The sequence below is a fragment of the Tyto alba genome, unplaced genomic scaffold (assembly GCF_018691265.1).
Source record: "Tyto alba isolate M040663 unplaced genomic scaffold, T.alba_DEE_v4.0 Super-Scaffold_41, whole genome shotgun sequence".
In the NCBI taxonomy this organism is placed as follows: domain Eukaryota; kingdom Metazoa; phylum Chordata; class Aves; order Strigiformes; family Tytonidae; genus Tyto; species Tyto alba.
This window is the reverse complement of record NW_024881317.1, coordinates 16,125,131-16,143,986: the sequence shown is the minus strand read 5'-3', so window position 1 is coordinate 16,143,986 and position 18,856 is coordinate 16,125,131. Positions and strand designations below refer to the sequence as shown.

Genomic DNA, 18,856 nt, shown 5'->3' with positions numbered 1-18,856 from the left:
ACTTATTGCTTAAAAGAGCTAGATGTCTGCTAGATGTTGTTTATAATAATTTTTCAACTTTAAAAGTCTTCAAGGCAAATTATTACAGTATTCAGAAAAATAATACTCGACTTAGGAAGTCTTGCTGATTTATAGTTTGCTAGATGTTGTTGTTTGGTGCTCTTTTTAGTTGGGAACTGATTTATGGAAAAGGACTGCCTGCATAGTTTAAAACCACCTTCAGTTTTGAGGACAAGTTTCTAAATTTGAGATTCTTCTGTTGATACTATGGACTAACATAGTTGCATAGATGTAACTGGACAACCAACACAGGCTATAAGCAGGGATGTCACCCTGAAGGCATACATTTCCTTTTATTTGTAATAGCTTCTGTCACTGAATTTTTGTAGCCTATCGTTACATCTGAATATTTTTTTTGCTGAAGAATGCATATAGCTGTTACAATAAAAAACGTGTTTTGATGTTTTTTACTTATCCATTATCAAGGTTTGATGTACTAATATGGTTTGAACAAGCAACGCTGGTGAACTAAAGTCCTTCAGTATATACACAGGTGTAATATCACAACACATCGTGTAAAATCAGCTTCTTGGCATGCAGGCACTGTCACAAGAGCTGATTGTATAAGGGACTGTTGTATGTGGCAATGTATCCAAGATCAGAAGTGGGACTTCAAACTACAATCATGCATATTTGCCTCACTCCCAAATCAGATTAAAATAAAATATAGCTGATGTGGACCTCGTGTAAAATGCACTTCTGTTTTGGGTTTGGTTTGGTTTTTTTTATTTTTTTTAAGATGTCACGGTGCATCAGATGTGGTACCGTATACAGTGTATCAATAACCTTATAAATGTATTTTCATTACACTCATAATGAGTACAGTTACAAAACATTACAGAAGGTTCAAAATGCCACTAGTCAAAACAATCAACTGTTAAGGTTAACTTTGTTTACTTTAAGCATCTATTAGGAATACTCTAACAATGAGGTTCTTGTAAAATGTAATCCAGGATTATAATTTTTGCCACAGGAAAACTGACTTCACAATTGAAAGCTCAAGCACAGTTAGACAATATTCTTTTTAAAATGAGTTGCCAACAATGCACAGTGTATTTTAATGACTTTGGATCAGGATCGTGACCAAAGATCCAAGGTTAGTGGCTAACGTTTAGTTTAGGTGTTAACTGGGAATGTATACAAGATAAATTCAAGCAACATGCAACTTGAATCTTTGGTTTATGATTTGTAGTTCCCACGCTTGTATATTCTGTATGACATAATTTGAACTAAGGAAGAAAAGATCAAAGCTAGAAATACTATGATACTTCATTTTGAAAAGTGTTTTAGTTAAATTTTGTAAATCTAATTTCTAAACCAGTGGAAAGAAACTTCTAAACTGTGGCTTAATATTGATATGACATTGATATGTCAAATATGTATGTAACCTAAATCAGATGACTGTTACATTTCTTAAAGTTGTAAGTCTTTTACCTGTAATTCTTCCAATTTTGTTCGTACCGCTGATGTAACTTCCAGCAAATCCTGAAACATGAGCTCCTAGGCTGTACCCAATTAGATGAACATTGCTTCTGGAAAATTGAATGGATTCCTGGAAGATAGTGTCATCTTGATTTAGATGCAGAAAATTTGAAAAGTAGTCAGTGAAATACTTACTACAAGCAAGGAATGCCATGAATTACAACACAAGAAATGTGTATGTTGATGATGGAGGTCAGATGAGGTGGATGGATCATGCACTAAATTTCTTCACCAGCTGAATGTTATTCCTTGTCTCCTTTTCATGCAGCAGGAAAATGCCACACATTTGGGCACTGCTACTTATGTGCTGTGCTCAGGAAAACCATCAACACAGTAGGATTTTTGATGCTGTTTGCTGCAGGTGATGCAAATGTATATTGCCTTTTGTCTGCAGCATTTGACTTTCCTATGACTATAAAATGGATATCTGTCCTTTAACTTCAGTGTAAAACAATCCTTCGTAGAAAGTGCCTTCTTTTTTTTTGCCTGAGATACTAGCACAAGCCCAATTTAAGATCCAAAGTATCAAAACATTGACCAGACATGCTAAGTGATATAGCAATGACATTTCTTGGACTGAAGCAGAATTGGCCTCAGATCCTTCTTTCTGCTTAGTCAATACCATCTAGACCTTAAGCATTTCACCTGAGTTGCAAGGCTCTAAGTTTTTCTGACTTGTAAGGAAAAATATGGCATATTTTTCTTGCAGGAAAACCAAATCTCTGTTTTAATTTCAGTGTGGATATTGCCTGTCCCAGTGGAATGTCTTTGCAGTCTTGATACCTATCTCTTGTGAAGGTGAGCTGAAACTTGGCAACGTTCTTTTGAGAGAGGCAGCTCTTAGAATCACTAGCTCTGACCAATTTTCTTGGCTGGTGTTATTGAGATGATGCTATTGAGGTTGTTACTGATCATGCCCTATTAACTCTTGGACTAAGTGCTAAGGTTTACTTTATTTTTATTCTTTATTAAAATGTTGCACAGCACTGCAGTTTTTGTTACATTCATTGAGGATATTTCAGATATGAGCCTGCCTTTAAGCAGAGAGAAGCATAGCAGAAATATAGTTATGGGTGTTGGAATTAAGGAGGTTTTAACTGTTAAACTCCGGATGGGTGCTCCTCAACAAAAGGAATGTTTACTGCTGGAGTATGCTCAATTGAATGCTGTGAAAATTTGTGGTATATTTAAATCCTGGAACTTATGGTACAAGAGAAGCTAACATACAATGCTGGAGCAAGGAGCCATTTATTCATGCCTCAATTTGTTTGCTGACACTGGAGAAATCACAGACTGTATTTATTGTTGACAATGTGGTATGTCCTCCTGGGAACTGAACAAAGTCCACCATTTGATTCATTCAATAATTAAACAGCTTCAAAATATTACTTTAGGCTCCAGCAACTTAAACTACATTTGACCAAGAGTTAAGGTTTCTTGTAATGTCACAATGAAAAATAGTTGCTCTGGCTCTCCTGCCTTCTCTTTTTTGCCTGTTGTCCCTACCTGGGCATGGCACCTGATAACTTCTTCTAGCCTTGCCATTCCTGTTGAAAGCAGCTTAGCCCTTCAGCAGTATTTCCTACAAAATTTTCAGCTTTTCAGTGTCTTTGCCTTCCACCTTAGGCTTCACCATATTTAAGTTAATAAATTTAAAAATTCATTGTGAGGTAAGGAAGTATAATTTAATTTCAGATTAGGTAGCTTAAATTAGTATTAGAGATAAATGAAGTAAGAGTTGCTTAGAGTATTTGGTTTGTATGAGTGATTCTCATTCTAGTGTTTTCTTTCTGCCTTTTCTCAAATAGTGCTGGAGACCAGTGATCCCTTGCAGACTTGTCTGCAGCCTTTTCAATCCAACCATGACCACTGCTCCCTATATAGCAGAAGTTTTGATAGGTAGTTGCTACATTAGTGTTCCTCTGTACTCACTACTGCTTCTGTGTCATCTGCTTTGGAGACATGTCTGTCCTCTTAAAAGGTCTCACTTTACATCCTGGATCTCTAAGACATTATTTTGGAATAATCTTTGGGGAGCTGAAACAAAAATCAGACACAATATCATGCTTGAATTCTGCATTAAAAGCAGAAATTAAGTACAGATAACGTAACCCATTTTACTGAACTAACCACTTGCAAATGATAATGTGTGCCTGCTTTCAAAGTGTGGGACTGTCAGCTGTCTGTACACAAGCTAACTGAAAAGCTAAAGTAGCATGAAATTATCTCACCTCTCAAGATATATAAAAGTATTTTAATAAACAAGACCACTTGCTTTTTTCTCTTGCATGATGGAAGTTTCATGAAGTCATATGAAAGTTTATGGAAGAAAAATTTGCAGTGTACTAAAGAATCAAGTAAGTGGTTGAAATGAACATCATTAACTGGCATAGTATTTCAGAATGGTACTAGAAGTATAAGAACAGGTAAATAGGTCTTTTCCAGAGAAACATGCATTGATCTGGGGGCTCTTACCTCCAGCCATTCCAGGAAGTCTGCTATCTCCTGTCCTATGTAGCGTGTATTCTGTACAGCAATAGGATAGTGCTGGTGAGCAGATGTAAGCCAATCTGCAATGATCACATTAATTTTTTTATGCTGAGACTTCAGTGCTGCTGCCATTTTCCAAATCCAACCTTCTAACATCCCATCCACCTATTTTATGCAAAACAAAACAAATGAACAAAAAATAAAACAAACATGTTTAAGGGAAAGCAGTCTCTGCCAAATATTTCATGTGAAAAGCTCAGGGAAACAATGTAATATAAACAAGAAGGGCTTAATGCTGACAACTAGATTTTAGGGGCTTCAGCATGCTTCAGTGCTGAGAATCTTTGGGGTTTGGTGGACAAAAAGTTAAGGATCAATATAAAAACTGTATAATAAGTTGTGTCTTGTAACAAGGTCTCTTATCAGTGAAATGAAGTTCCTAAATATTTTCACTTATCTTGAGATAATTGGTATTACTGATTAAAAAGAAAGACAGAAATGCCCAGAAATTTTTCATTCAAGAGCAGCTGTCACTGTAAATTTAAACTGAAAGGGTTGGAGATGGAGGGAAGCTGGACGATTGCAGAGCAGTGGGCATTTACCTTCTGCAGGTGTTCCCTTTTGAGATCTGATTTTTTTGTAAGGACCTGATCACAATTTCCTTACTATCATCAAAGACTGCTTATGATTTGATGGACCAGAATTACTGTTTAATCTATCAGATTTAATTGTTGCTCTAGTTGCATGTATTTCCTCAACTGATAGAACATCCTTATCACTTCTTGTGTTTTAAAAGAATTTGAAAGTCTCAGTTCTGTGTCTCCATACATATTCCTCTAAGAGCCCAATACCTCTGCAAATTAAATTAATGTGAATGACAAACTTCAGTGGCAGCAGCCTTAGGTCCATGGTTTGTTTGTCTTTGAGGAGGGCATAGATTTTGAACAAATTCTTATTTGGGAATCTCGGCTAAAGTAATCTAGGGCAATATTTCATCCAGAGCCAGCTGTGCTATTATTTGCTAAGAAAATTACATGCATCAAGGGCGTTGCTCAAAGTTTTTCTGCATATTTGCAGATGTGCAAGAAAGATCTAGTTTGCCACCTTATGTGATGACATTGGTTCTATGAGAATCAAGGATCTGTTAAAATGACATTATTTCTTCTCCTGCCATTTCTTTTGTTTCTTTTTCAACTGAGAAGCTGATCAAAAGTCACTCTTAGTACTCCTAAGCTTTTGAGAAAGGTTTTCATGGCGGATTTTTTTTTTTTTTTACAGTTTAACTGGAAGTGGTTCAGTGATAATTCATTGACATTGAATGTTTCATTTTCAGCTCGTAGAGAAGTTATCTTTCAAGATGTATCTGTGAGAAAGGTCTAGGGAGACTGTGTGCACTTCTTTTCAATAAGTCTGTAAATATCTGGTAGTGAACACATCAGAGAAATTAAACTGGTATTCACTCTTCCAGAGATGTAGCACGTTAATTCAGCTACTTGTTCAAACTCTGTTGGCTTTAAACCAGGGCTGAATCTATTCCTTGGCATGAGACTCCCATATGAAAAATTGCTTGTAGACTGTTCCTTCAGAATCTCAGTGGAGAATATCCAGTTTGTATTATTTCTAGCCATGATTGCTACCAGGGAAACCTACCACCTTTCTAATCACAGCCTTTCTTCTGAAGTCACTTTTTGCACTAGCATAATGAGAAGTATATCAAATCAGATGTAGTTTGAATTAAAAATAAAATGTGAGTTCATACCGACCAGCCATGGACTATCATCACCAAAGGAAGAGAGGCATTGAAATTGCATTTGTCAAGAGTCTCCAACTGATTAAAAAAAATCTGACAGCTTTCTTCAGTTGTATCCGTATACAGTTGAAATTTGGTTTTTAAGTTTTGCTGATCTTTCTTTGTTGTAGTGTGCTGACTCTGTGATCCCAGTGCCTCTGAAATGAAATTCATAACAACAGTCATAATAAGATGGAATCTAAAACCTGAAGAAGTTACTAGTGAAACAGTTTGTAAAACAGAGTCAACTAGTAAGACTGAAACTAGCTACGTATAATTGCTGCCTACTCCAGGTGGGCCCTAAGCCGTACATTTCAGGTCCAAAAAAGTGATTTCTGTCAAAGTTTGAGATGACCTAGATGTGCTTCTGAGTCCATCCATTTGAACAATAACAATTACGTGAGAAATATTGACCTTTCTACTGTGGACCCTTATAGAATGCGTAAGTATTTTAAAGCACAGTACAGGTGTTGTGATTTCACAATGTTAGTGCGTGGACAGGCAAGCACATTCATAGGCTATTAACTCTTCAGGGCATATTTTACTAATGTGCATTTGCTAATAATTGCTGAGCAAGTATCATTATATCAGAATAACTTTTATTCAGGGTTATAACTCTGCTTAGAGACTTAGGTAGCTTCTTAAAACCATTAGACCACATAGTAAATGATTCTTTTTCTCTAAAAAGGCAAGATGAAATGTTCTCATTATAGTTGTTATATGTTTGGTGGTTCCATTTTTAGATAAAATAGCTTGGTATGTATAGGACATTTTCAGAAATGTCAATTAATTACCTGGGATGGTATCTGTATTTAAGAAAGTGAGAGCAAAGTGAACTGTGGTCTTATCAACATTATGAGCTTAGAAAGAAAAGCATGAATATGGAGAAATTGCTAAAAAATGGAGTAAAATAAAGCAGAAGCTTAAAAAAAAGCACATTATGACATGCAAACCTGTTGTTTCTTTCTAATAACACTTCAGACTTTTATTTATCTGAAAATGATCCATATAATAAATTATTACTTAAGCTAGAAAAAATGGGGATTAGTTGTGAAAGAGTCAAGGTGTGATGAACTAGGCAAATGAGAAGTTACAGTTCTTGGTGTTGAAAAGGAAATTTTTAGAATGGAGAGTTTACAAATGGAGTTCCTTGGGGACTGTTTTTTGGCTAATCTTGTTTTAATATTTTCATTAAAGAAGCAGTCAGGAAAGGTATAAGACTGAAAAATTTGGGAGGCATTTGGTGATAATGAGGAGACCAAAGTGTTAAGCACTAGGGTCTAGATGACCTTGAAAATACAGCAACAGAAATAGATAGAAATCTCATACTATGAAATGCAAGGTCATAGAGTTGACAGGAATTTCTCTATAAATCGGGCTCATAAATTGGAAGTGACACAACGGTAAAAGGACTTGATGGTAGTAATCAATAACAAAACTGTCTATGAGTCACTGCTGTGATTTGGCAGTGAAAAAGGAAAATGTAATTCCAAGATGCATCAAGGAAGATGTTTTTGGTAGGAAGAGCGAATGTTAATGCCAATAAGTGAAGGTGCTTATTAACCACATACAGAACAGTGTGCATAGGTCTCGTTACGAAGTTCAGGTGATACCAATTCAAGCTGCAACAGCTGCTCAGTAGCACCACTACAATTGTCAGGGAGGAGGCCTTTAATTTAATTAGACCTAACAAATAATGAAATATTCTCAGAGGTGAAAATGAAGTATTTTATTCACGAAGAAGGTAAAATGATCTGTGTTGGAACAGAACTCAAATTAGTCAAATTCTAGTTCTTACATTTTTATGCATAAAAGTTCCTTATTGTAACATTAATATTAGAAAAATTGTGTTGTATTTTATCTTCTAAGTCAGCACATTTAATTTTTGTTTGTACCTCACAGCTTTTGTGTCTGTAGGTATTTCCAGAAAACATCTAAACTCATAGCTTATTCATTTCTGTATTACATCTACAAATGTATCCTGAGGTTCTATGACATTGTTGCCTTGGTAAGATTTTGATAACTTACAAGGTACTTCTGATACATTTAGAGATGAGTCTCTATCCTGCAGGAGTATTTAGTGACGGGAAATACCCATATTTATATATTTGCAAAAGTAGCATCTTATAAATGCACAGTACAAAGAACCCTGATGTGAAAACATTCTGATTTTAGATCAGACTATTTTTGCCACGTCAGCCTTGTTACAAACTTTATGCAAGGTTTTATTTTAGTATAATGATAAGACATGATACAAGCAGCATATTTAATTTGTCTAAGTGAATGGCAAATCTGGCAAGAAAACTCTCAAATTGAACGGAACTGGATGTGCACTGTTTCCTATTTGTCGCTAAATATTGTACATTCCAAGTAACTCCAGGCAGTTATGTGTCATAGCTAGCAAACATTATTGTAGAAAGTTGTTTAGCCTTTTACAAGGGATGGAATTTTAAAAGCTTCAACTTTAGTGAAGGTTTGGTTGTCAAAATTCTCAGCTTCAGTGTCTCGCATTATTCTTTAATTGCACTTTTAACTGTGATAGCTAGCTAGGACTAAGGCTGATGATTTCTTTGTTACAATGTCTACTTAAGAGCATTTCTGTTGGATTATTTTGCTGGGAGAGTACTTAGTTTCTGAAAAAAAGTATTAGGAGAAAGTGAGTCTAGTTAAAGAACTATAAATTGGAAAGAGTTTTAATGATGTTGATAATCTCAACCTGCGGTTTATTCAGGCTTTGGTGAGTAGTCTCTACACAAAGATAAGCATTGTGTTCTATTTTTATGCTAAAAAGAAAAACAACAAGGTAACTTGTGTCCATTCCATTGTACACATCCTTTCTTTGTTTTATGCCTTGTTTTTATTTTCTTTTTGCTCTCTTGGAATTTGTGCAATGCAAAGGCACTTTGTAACTCTCCATATTGTTTGTACATACTGTAGAAAACAAGTCTGATAAATAGCTGTTTTCTTTATACATCGACTGTGAAAGTTCTATGGTACTCTAATGGGTTAGCTTTTGGCTTGCCAGTAAGTCTGACAGAGAGATTTAAAAATGCAGCTTGAACTTCTTAATGGCTGTCAAAAAATTAAAACTTCCGATAGAATCTGTTGTGTTATTAGACAAAAAAAACCTGCTTCAATCCATTAATCTATGTAATGACTTGGAGAAAGAAATAGTCTGAAGAGCTTGGCTTCTACAACAGATTCTTGCTAAAAATGTCATACTGGTGACTCAGTGACATGATCGAAAGGAACTGCAAAGTTCCGTAGATCAGTTTCAAAAACAACAAAATAAAACTCTTAAAAATTTTTCTGTGCTAGTTGCAGCTGGGAGTGCCAAGATCATTCTGAAACTCCAAAGAGTTTCTCTTTGGAAAATTAGCCCTTACCCAGCTGAGCTGCTGACTTAATTTCCTTTTTCTCTGTAGATCCTACTCTACACATGAATTCTTCCAGGAGAGGCAATGCAACATGGCCACAGTGATCCATGTACTATCATAAATTACCTTCTCACAGAGCAGCATGATAATCATAAGCAAGAAATGCTGTTGTGACTTCTTGATCCCATGGAGGAAATTCAGCCCTTTACCTCTCCTTAGCTTGTGTTAATGATATTTCTATGAGACGCCATAAAGACTGTAACTGAAGGCTGGGTTTGTAAATACCACTTAACTGTAATGTGGCAAAGTCTCTTGTAAAACACTTTGGGGTTAATTTTGGCAGAGAAAACAAAACACTTTTAGATTTGACCTGAAATAGTTGTATTTTCTTACTGAAAAGTAAAACCAAAAGAATGATTCCCAGTTGAATAAAATAAACCTTTCTTTTTTTTTTAATTGGGATTTAAAAAAAAATTAAAATGAGACACACCTGCATACCTGTTAGTAGGTCTAGTAGCCATCTGAATACAATGTGTGTTGGGATGTGCAGGATAAGAGTTCAGTTATTGTTTCTCACTATTAATGTTTAACTATATTTGCATTATTAGTGTTTATTGCTTTAAGTGGTGCCTGTCCTGCATCTAATAATGCAAGTTCCAAACTAAAATGAAAGGAATATATGAAGAATAATGAGAAACTTAGTAAACGTGAAGAAATATTTTTTTTCTGTAAAAAGAGGTCTTGCAAATAGCAATAATAATAATTCCATATGGACCAAACTTGGATTATTTGACCTAAATCTTCTATCTTCTACTTGTAGAAGCAGTTTAATCCAGCAGATTGGGTTGGACTGAATCATCCCAAAAGATGAGAAGGCATATGGTTTTCTTAACTATGGAATTTTTGGAGTCTCTTCTGAAATTTACAGATGTGTTAGTAATGTTTTAAGCGTTGTAAATTAAAATTTTGCTGGAAACTAGACAAAAGTCTGGACACTGGACAGGGTTTGAAACCATGAAATTTCATATGCTTTTTTTGGGGGAGAGATCCAGCATCTAAATATATTTCTTTCTATATTTTTTTGATTGTGCATAAAAATACAACTACAAAACATCTGCTGCACACCACAAAATTTGCCTAAAGGTATACCAGGAATGAGGACAAAGTATGGTAGGATTATATAAAGTTAAGAGCAAAATTATAATATTTGTTAGGTCATACATTTTAAATTCATCTTATGGTACAGCTTTTATTAAAATGGACATTTCCAATTAAGGAAGGTAGCTTTTCTGGCTAAGAAAAACAGTGTTCATCATTCTTCTTCCTGTCATGGAACTTTGCAGGAAGAGTTTCTCAGTAAGGTGTCAGTGAAGAAGACTGAAGAGGATGTTTCAATGGCACTGACCTAATCCACAGGCAATTGAAACATTCATTAGGTAAACCTGAATGGACACTGAACTTTGGGCTGCTACTATGTTAAGGATACTTAAAAATCATACAGCTAAGCTTGCATACAAACCCCACTACCTTGGCACAACATATTTTTTCTGATTGCCTTCTGACCCTTACTCCAGTCTCCCTTCATGTTCATTAGAGGATTTGCCTGAAGCTTAATAAATTCCCTGTGTCTTTTGGATTACTTTTCCTGCTTTTTATACATGGAAATGTGTCCCAAAGAGTGCTTATGTATTGTGATGTTATTTTAGTGTGACCAGTATCCAACACATTTAAGAAATAAGTGACACAACTACTATGGTCCCCAGAATTAGAGAATTCTATTGTGAAATTGAGCAAAGGCAGTGACATGTTAATGATTTTTATTTGGACCATGGAACGTGGAATGTATCACACATTGCTGAATTTCCAATAGCCAGATTTTTTCATCACTTAAAAGAAGAGACGTGGAAGCATTCAGGTCTCTCAATTTGACAAATGCTTCCCTTAGAGATATTCTTGCTAGAAGCATAGCTATTGGTGTTCCTGTTGGGTATGGAAAATCCTCTTCACTCACCTCTTTTACTTTATTTAGTAGTGCCTGTCATAACCTCCAGACTGTATGCTTTCTAGGGAAAGCCATTTGCTGCAACTGACACAAAATGACACAAAGAAATAGTACACTATTAAAACACAAAATTTAAGCAATAATGTGTAAAATGTAAATAAATGGTATGTTTCAGTTGCTCTATGTTTACCTAAGCATTTTATATCTCTTTGGACAAAGTTTTTTGTACAGTAGCGGACACAAAATCAGGACTGGATTTCTGCTATTTAAAAATTGATCCAGTCAAAAAAATGATGGGAATAGGTTTGAAACATCAGGTTAGCATTTGTTTGCTTTTATATTACTGATTTACAGCAGTATCTTGAAGCAGGATGTGGTCCGTTTTCTATTTTGTTGCGATTAGTAGTTAATATACTTGCATATAAGCTGATTTTTACTGTTTCTGTAGGTTCAAGGCTTTTGGGTACCGTTGAGTAATGGTTGATAGTTCTATCCCATGTAGTTCCTAGGTGAGAACTGTAAAACATAGAGTATTTTTCTGGAAACCTAGGTCTTTTTGGTTGCTCCAGAGTCCCAGACAAGATAAGGCAGTCAAAACTAAGGTCTGTTGGTTTCTTGGTATATTACAATTGTGTTTAAATTTTTTTATATTCTCATGCAGTTCCTTTGTATTTTCACTCTTCTTAACTTGCTCACCTTGTCAAATGAAAAGTAGGTATCACTCAGAAAAGAATGAATGAATGAATGAATGAATGAATGAATGAATGAATGAATGAATGAATGAATGAATGAATGAAAACAGCAAGCAAGCAAGCAAAATCTAGAGCAGTTGGATTCAAAATTATGAGATCTGTTTAGAAAGAGACTTTTTGGAAAAGGCTTCCCTTTTTATTCAAGTTTAAATGAATAATGAGCAGGTGATACTTAGCATCAGATGCTGTCTGAAAAGTATCATAGTTTTCTGAGCTCTACTTTCTTGATTGTTCTCTTATATGCATGCACACATGACAAAGATAAGTCAAGAAATTCATCATGAGTGTAGTTTGTACCCAAACAGCCCTAAAGGAGAGGAGAGGCTGATAACTAACCATTGTTAACCCTCTATTAACATGCTTTTAACCCTCCCTTGAAAAATCCATTAAGAGCATATAAAACCATGCTGTTCATACTGACTGTCTTCCCTGTGTGTTTCACGGCTTTCAAAACATCCAGATAATGCTACTCGTGGGTGGCATTACTGACTCTTTGGAACTGGAAGAAAGATGTGTTTAGAAAGAGGCTAATATAAGAATTCATTGGAGCTGGTACCCTGTTTTCCTTAGTGAGGCAATGATATGGAAGGTGTGCATATAAATGCCTGTTTAAAAATTAGCTCATTAGGTATCAGGGATGGTTCTGTCTGTGATTCTTTACCATTAAAGTACAGAGGATACTTTTTTTTTTACTTTGAAAATCAGATTTATCCCATGTCTACCAAAAGTGAAATTTCTAATTCTTTACTAAAATATGATTAACATTGGGAAATCTCTCTTTTTTTTTTTCTGGTGTCTAAATACAGCTGATCTTTCCTGAACTCATTATTATCAGACACTGTTATCATGCTTTGAAGCAGTGTGGAAGACACAGTGGCCTAAAATAATCCATAAAAACTCATCCCACAGTTTAACAAAGGGAAGGCTGTTCTGTTCTGCTCCCCCTGGACCTCCCAGGTCTGTGTTCTTTATTTACCTGGACTATTTGCTGAAAGGGTGAGGAACTTGGAAACTTGTTTGCAGATGTGATTAGCAACTACATTGTTAGAGCTGTCAACAGAGATCCATATCCCTATCATTTTTCTGGTTACTTCTGTTCAGACTTAATATCTGGGTGCAGGGAATTGGAAAAAGCAGAAAATGTAATGTCTTGTTCAGTAACAGCAGAACTATGATTTTAAAAATGTTATTAACATGTTAGAGGTTTAGACCTAATTATATTTCTATTATAATTATTGCTATATGGTTTTATTTAATTGAAATGCTTTCCAAAGGAAAAGTAATTTGAAAAACTACCCAGCATTGAATTCATGGCATATACAAGAACCGTAAAATATACTAAGAATATTCAGTACAGGTCATTGTTTAGTACAATTTGCTTGGTGGTCTAAGACATAAAAGAGTGCCAACCTAATGCCAGAGGTTGCTTATATAAAAAATAATTGATAAAAGACCTTTGTCAGTTAATTTTAAACTCTCTGCTTATGTATTTCCTGTTTCTGTTTATTTGAAATTGCCACTCTTCAAAGCATTTGGGCAGGTGGTAGACAGAGACAATTTCAGTTCCTCAGTGCCTTACATGGGAGTATTTGGGGCTTTGGAGGATAAAATGAGAACATCAAAACAAAAGTCTTGCTAAAAAACCTTGGAAAAGATGGTGAAACAGATTAAATACCATGTTTTGACTTCTGCTTGCTGTGTGTCTCAACTACTCAGAGAAATATCTCTTAAGTCACCTATAAATCAAGTAACACATTTATATTTAATGGTTTCAAGAGGGAAAAATAAATATAGTCTAACTTGTCCTTTAAGAGACAAAAACTAGTAGGTTATCATTTTGCTTTCCTCTAAACTGTTTATTATTTGTATGTATTAGAGTATGCATTTTTATTCCTCCTCTTGCTAAATTTGTGTTTGTCGTAATTTCAAACAGTGCGTTGTCTCAAAATTCTCCAAAGAATCAACTCTTTTTGATTCTTGTGCCTTATCTTTTAATCTTTATCTTCCCTGTAAAAACCTTCTTTACTGTGTGAAACTTCAAAATATTTTTCAGATCTCCTTTATTTAGAATCAAGCATTGAAGTCATGGTTAGAACAGAAGGCAAAGAAATAACACCCACCCTCCAAACTGTTAACTGTTCCTTTTGTCTTTTTATATCAGGTGAAAACTTCACAGAAGAATGCTGATTCTCCAAAGTTTTACACCTCTTTTATTGTCTGATTAAGTTAGGTAAATAACTTTTTCCTCCTTTCTATCCTTCACTGTGACATAATTTAAAAATATTAGTTAGGACGCCATTAAAAATGTGAGTTTAAGTACAATAATCAATAAGCTTCTGAGACTCTTGCAAAGAACGGGGAAAACAGTGCACAAAGAAACCAGCAGTACCTCTTTGTTTAGAACTCAGCTGCTGGGTTCTGGGCTGATGCCCTGTGTAGAACAACACATCCAAATCTCTCTCTCCTCTCTTGAAAAGGGTGCAGAAGGAGACTCTAACCACACAGCTGTTGAACAGCTTGCATTATTTACAGAGTAACAAATATGCCGTCCTCCTGGTTTCCTCATCTAAAGTAAAGTACTTCTAAAAATGAAAGTTTAAGTGCTACTTATGCAATGCATAACTGCTAAATTGAAATTAGTACCCCAATGGTTTAATCTGGCCTAATCTGAATTTTATGAACAAAAGTACTGGAAAATCCTGGAAAGACATACTGTAATGAATGCTTGGGGTAGCACATAATCTAGATCTCAGATTGTTACTACAAATCGATGTTAGCAAATAATAATTTCTCCTCCATCTGTTACCTAACCAAAACTTTCACAGTTTCAAGTAAGATTCAAAAGCAGATAGATGTTTGAAAAAATACATTTGCCCTTCATGAAAATACTTCCTTTCAGATATATACATGATGAAATTTTTTGGCCAGGGTTTCTGCCAAGGTGTTCAGATGTCTGATTTGGAGCTTAAATTTCTTTTTTCTTGATATTAAAAGCAAAAAGAAAAAATAGTCACAAACTACCTGGGTGAAATATATTTATTCATAAGATGTTATCAGACAGAAGAAGGGGCAAATTAATAATTCCAAATGTGAAGCTAAATGGATTAGAACTCTTCAACCAGGAGACAACTAAGAGTGATATAGTAAAGAGGTCTATAAAATCATGAATGACATGGAGAAGTAGAGGGTGGATCACTTGTATGTCTCTCCCAGTACAAGATTTAAGGATTACTTTGATAACAAAATATTTTTATAGCAAAAGATGTTTAATGGTTCTCCTCTAGACATGTAGTTAATCTGTGGTATTCCTCGCTGCGTGTGATTAAGCATTTATATAAGGTTATTTGGAAACTGGAAGTGTCTATGTAAAATGAATCCAGTGAGGATTACTAAACACATAGACTCCATCACTTACTCAGGAGACACATGAACTGAAAATGGTTGATGACTGAGAGAGTACATGGGGGAAGTGCTGTGTGTATATGTAAATATTTTCCCTGCTGAGTCTGTATCTGCTTTTGGCTGCTACGGCAGGTGGTTGAACTAGATGGACCTTGGGTTTCATCCACTACAGACACTCTTATGTTTGATGAGCTATGCAGCATTACTTTTGACTTAGATTTGGATGTGTTTTGAAACAGAGACAATCTGTGAAAAATATTTTGGTTGAAAACTGTTACATTCCCTCTTTACATCCAAGTTATCAGTGTTAATATTTGCTTCTGTTCAAAATTATTGTCTGGAAATATTTGTAAATTTTTAGTAATTAAAAAAAGGATGTTGAAAACAGAATTGATCAACAACATATTTAGGCCAATTTATGTTGAAATATCTGGAGCTTTGATTTGCAATTTTGTTGCTGTTGAAGTTGTGGCTTTTTATCCACTTCGGAGTGGAAAATGTTCTTGGGATGTGTCGTGGTTTGAGCCTGGTCGGCAACCAACCACTCCAGCTGGTCACCCTCCCTTCTCCCTCCCCACCTGGGAATGGGGGAGGGAATTAGAAGAGTGAAGGGAGACTCACAGGCTGAGATAGGAACAGTTTAATAATGGCAATAAAACGAGAACAATGATGATAACAGGAAAAAAAGGAAATATATAAACAGGCAACACACAACCTAGTTGCTCACAACCCACTAACCAATACCCAGCCCGTTCCCGGCCAGCGACCCCGAGATACCAAGATCCCGCAGTCGCAATCCCGGAAGCGAGAGAGAGAGAGAGAGAGCCCCTTCCCAACCACCCCTCCTCTATATAGTGAGCATGACATTCCATGATGTGGAATATTTCACTGGCCAGTTTGGGTCTGGTGCTCTGGCCGTGCTCCCTCCCTGCTCCCTGTGCCCTTGCGCACGGGCAGGACATGAGGAGTTGGAGAGTCCTTGAAGTCTTGGTAGCAGCTGAAAACATCAGTGTGCTATCAGCATTCTTCTCATACCAAACCCAAAGCTAAATCCAAAACACAGCACTCATCTAGTCCCTGAAAAGGAATATTAACTCTATTTCAGCCCAAACCAGGACATTATGTGAAAATATTTTCCTGTTCATCTCTAGTAAAAAGTTAAGTAATCTCATACTCTGAAAGAGATGGACAAGAGCTGAACAGGAAATACTGATCGAAGAATTTAAAACTGTACATATACTTGCTTATAACATCGTGATTCAGAGCACTGTTTTCTTCAATTTTATTTCTAAAGGACCAGGAGAAAACCTCTATTACTTATGTGCATATCCCCTGGAGCCATTTCACATATACTGACACTATCATGACAGGTGTAAATTTTGATTAAAAAAAAAATGTCTTGCAAAAGATAAGACATTTTTGGAGTTGTATTTTAAGATAACAGTGCAGAAAGTGGGAGTTCATTTTCTTCCTATGGCCTTACTTTTTCTGCTGTGTGATCATGCAGTGAAATCAGTGAAATCTTTTGTCTTGTGCCAACTTGCTATGTCAGAAATTCAACATAACTTCTGGATCACAGCATTCCATAGGATGAGAAGAAATTAAATATATGCATCAAGAATGTGTGTTTGAAGCTCAGAAAAAGAAACAATGGGGAACTTTAAGATTTAGAAAATAGAAACATTAGAAGCTTTGGAATATTAGCACAGAAGTGCATTGCTGAGTGCAGTGGAAAGGAGAGGGGAGGGGAAAAAAAAAAAAAAGAATTTGGATGAGTTTTAGCCTTAGGACTGTAGTAACAATTACGAAGAGATGAGATTGCTCTCCAGTACCAACACTGGTTAAGTGGGAGAATCTGCCTAGTTTGAGCATAATTAAATCTCAGTCTACCAAAGTGTCCTTTTTTCAATTCAAGGAATAGTACTAAGCATCCAAAGGTCTCAGTCTAAGAGTCATGACTTGGCATCTGATCCCTTAAAATTTTCGTACTTCCAAGAAATCTGTATTTTAGAGGAAATATTGGGAGAATTTTTAAAGATACATTCTTGGGACCTATATTTTACTTTAATCACCCTCTCCTTCTTTTCTTCTTGTTTCCTTTACTCTTGACTCCCAGATAGGTTTCGTTTTTTTTCCATTGTGTTCTTTTTTTTTTTTTTTTTTATATAATAGACTTGTTTTATTTTTATTGATTTTTTCTGAAAGCCTTAGTTTAGCCAAAATAGCTGAAGGGAAATCCTGGTTTTGCAGCACATAGGAACACTTTGCTTTAACAATCACTAGATGTATTCATCTAAGCAAGAGTTTGATGGTTTCACTGATATGGTATCAAAAGCCTCTGCAGTGCAGACTGATTACAAAAGTTATATTTGTACAATTATGTCTAGGAATGAGACTTCCTATCAAACACTGAATTAATTTTTTTTTAATTAGACACTTTAAGAAGAAGGAAAATTTACCGTAGACATATTTTAAAGTAGATTCTGCATACTGAACCAGTGTTAAGGGTTCTTATTATTGCTGTTGTACAATTTTTGTCATGATTTTCCTTGTGTAGGTGAGCTGAGACCAGATTATAACAACTGCTATCACTTGAGTCATACTCTAATATAATTCTCTCTTTCAGTAAAGAAGACACCCAATGGTGTCCTACAAAGATATGTTAGCATAAGTTTGGCATGAGCCATTATGAAAATTGGCAAAGTTGTTGCTGAGCCCTGCAGGCCTTTCCAGAAGTCCCGTGAAAACTATTATGCGAGATATTATTTTGTGGAATACGTAATGCTATATGTAACATACAATGCAAAAATTTGTTAAAAAGATTAACAGTGTATAAAACTTTATTAGGAGTTTTATCCTTTTCACCTTATGAGGTCAGACCTTTGCAGACTGTGATTCCTATCATAGAGAAAAGATACATAAAATTATCAAAAATGTATTTTAAAAGTCATGATGTTAAGGTCCAGTAAGTTAGATGGCTAGGCAGCTGATTTGTGTCCTATTCAAAGCCTTTAATTTCAATTTCAAGTGAGATAAAGCTGCCTCTCAGCAGCACTGCAAGGGCACACAGTGCTGGAATTTTAACCTGTTACCACAGTGACAATGAGAATTGTGGTTTTGGGCCACTGGCAGTATTTGAGTTTTGGGTGTAAAATTCCAAATTTGGAATGGGAAAAGAAAGAAATACTTGCTTTGTTTCCTGGTGACTTTAAAAATTGTATGTTTTAAAACTGTTCAGTGTCCAAAAATCTGGTACCAGTAGCAGTAAATACGTATTAAGGGGCAGTAAAGTAGTACCTAATGATATGTTAGAGTATAATTTGATTCATAATTATCCATTATAGCTATATAATTTGTATAATTATCTTACATAGTGTTGTGTAAAGTGCATGCACACACAGAAACATACATATATATATTTATAAAAATCTATAAACAGTTGTTAAATACTATGTATAAATACTACAACAGTTATATGTACTACATAAAGTATATGACATTC

General features: G+C 35.3%; 1 protein-coding gene across 1 annotated transcript in view; it reads right to left on the bottom strand.

Annotated features, from left to right (window-relative positions):
* Positions 1 to 18,856, bottom strand: part of LIPC (lipase C, hepatic type) — a 60,664-nt gene that overhangs the window by 9,828 nt on the left and 31,980 nt on the right. The window contains exons 2-4 of the mRNA XM_032990426.1: positions 5,792 to 5,979; positions 4,018 to 4,197; positions 1,495 to 1,612 (exon numbers count right to left, since the gene is read on the bottom strand). Of these exons, the coding sequence (XP_032846317.1) occupies positions 1,495 to 1,612; positions 4,018 to 4,197; positions 5,792 to 5,979 (486 nt within the window). The remainder of the gene's footprint in view (positions 1 to 1,494; positions 1,613 to 4,017; positions 4,198 to 5,791; positions 5,980 to 18,856) is intronic.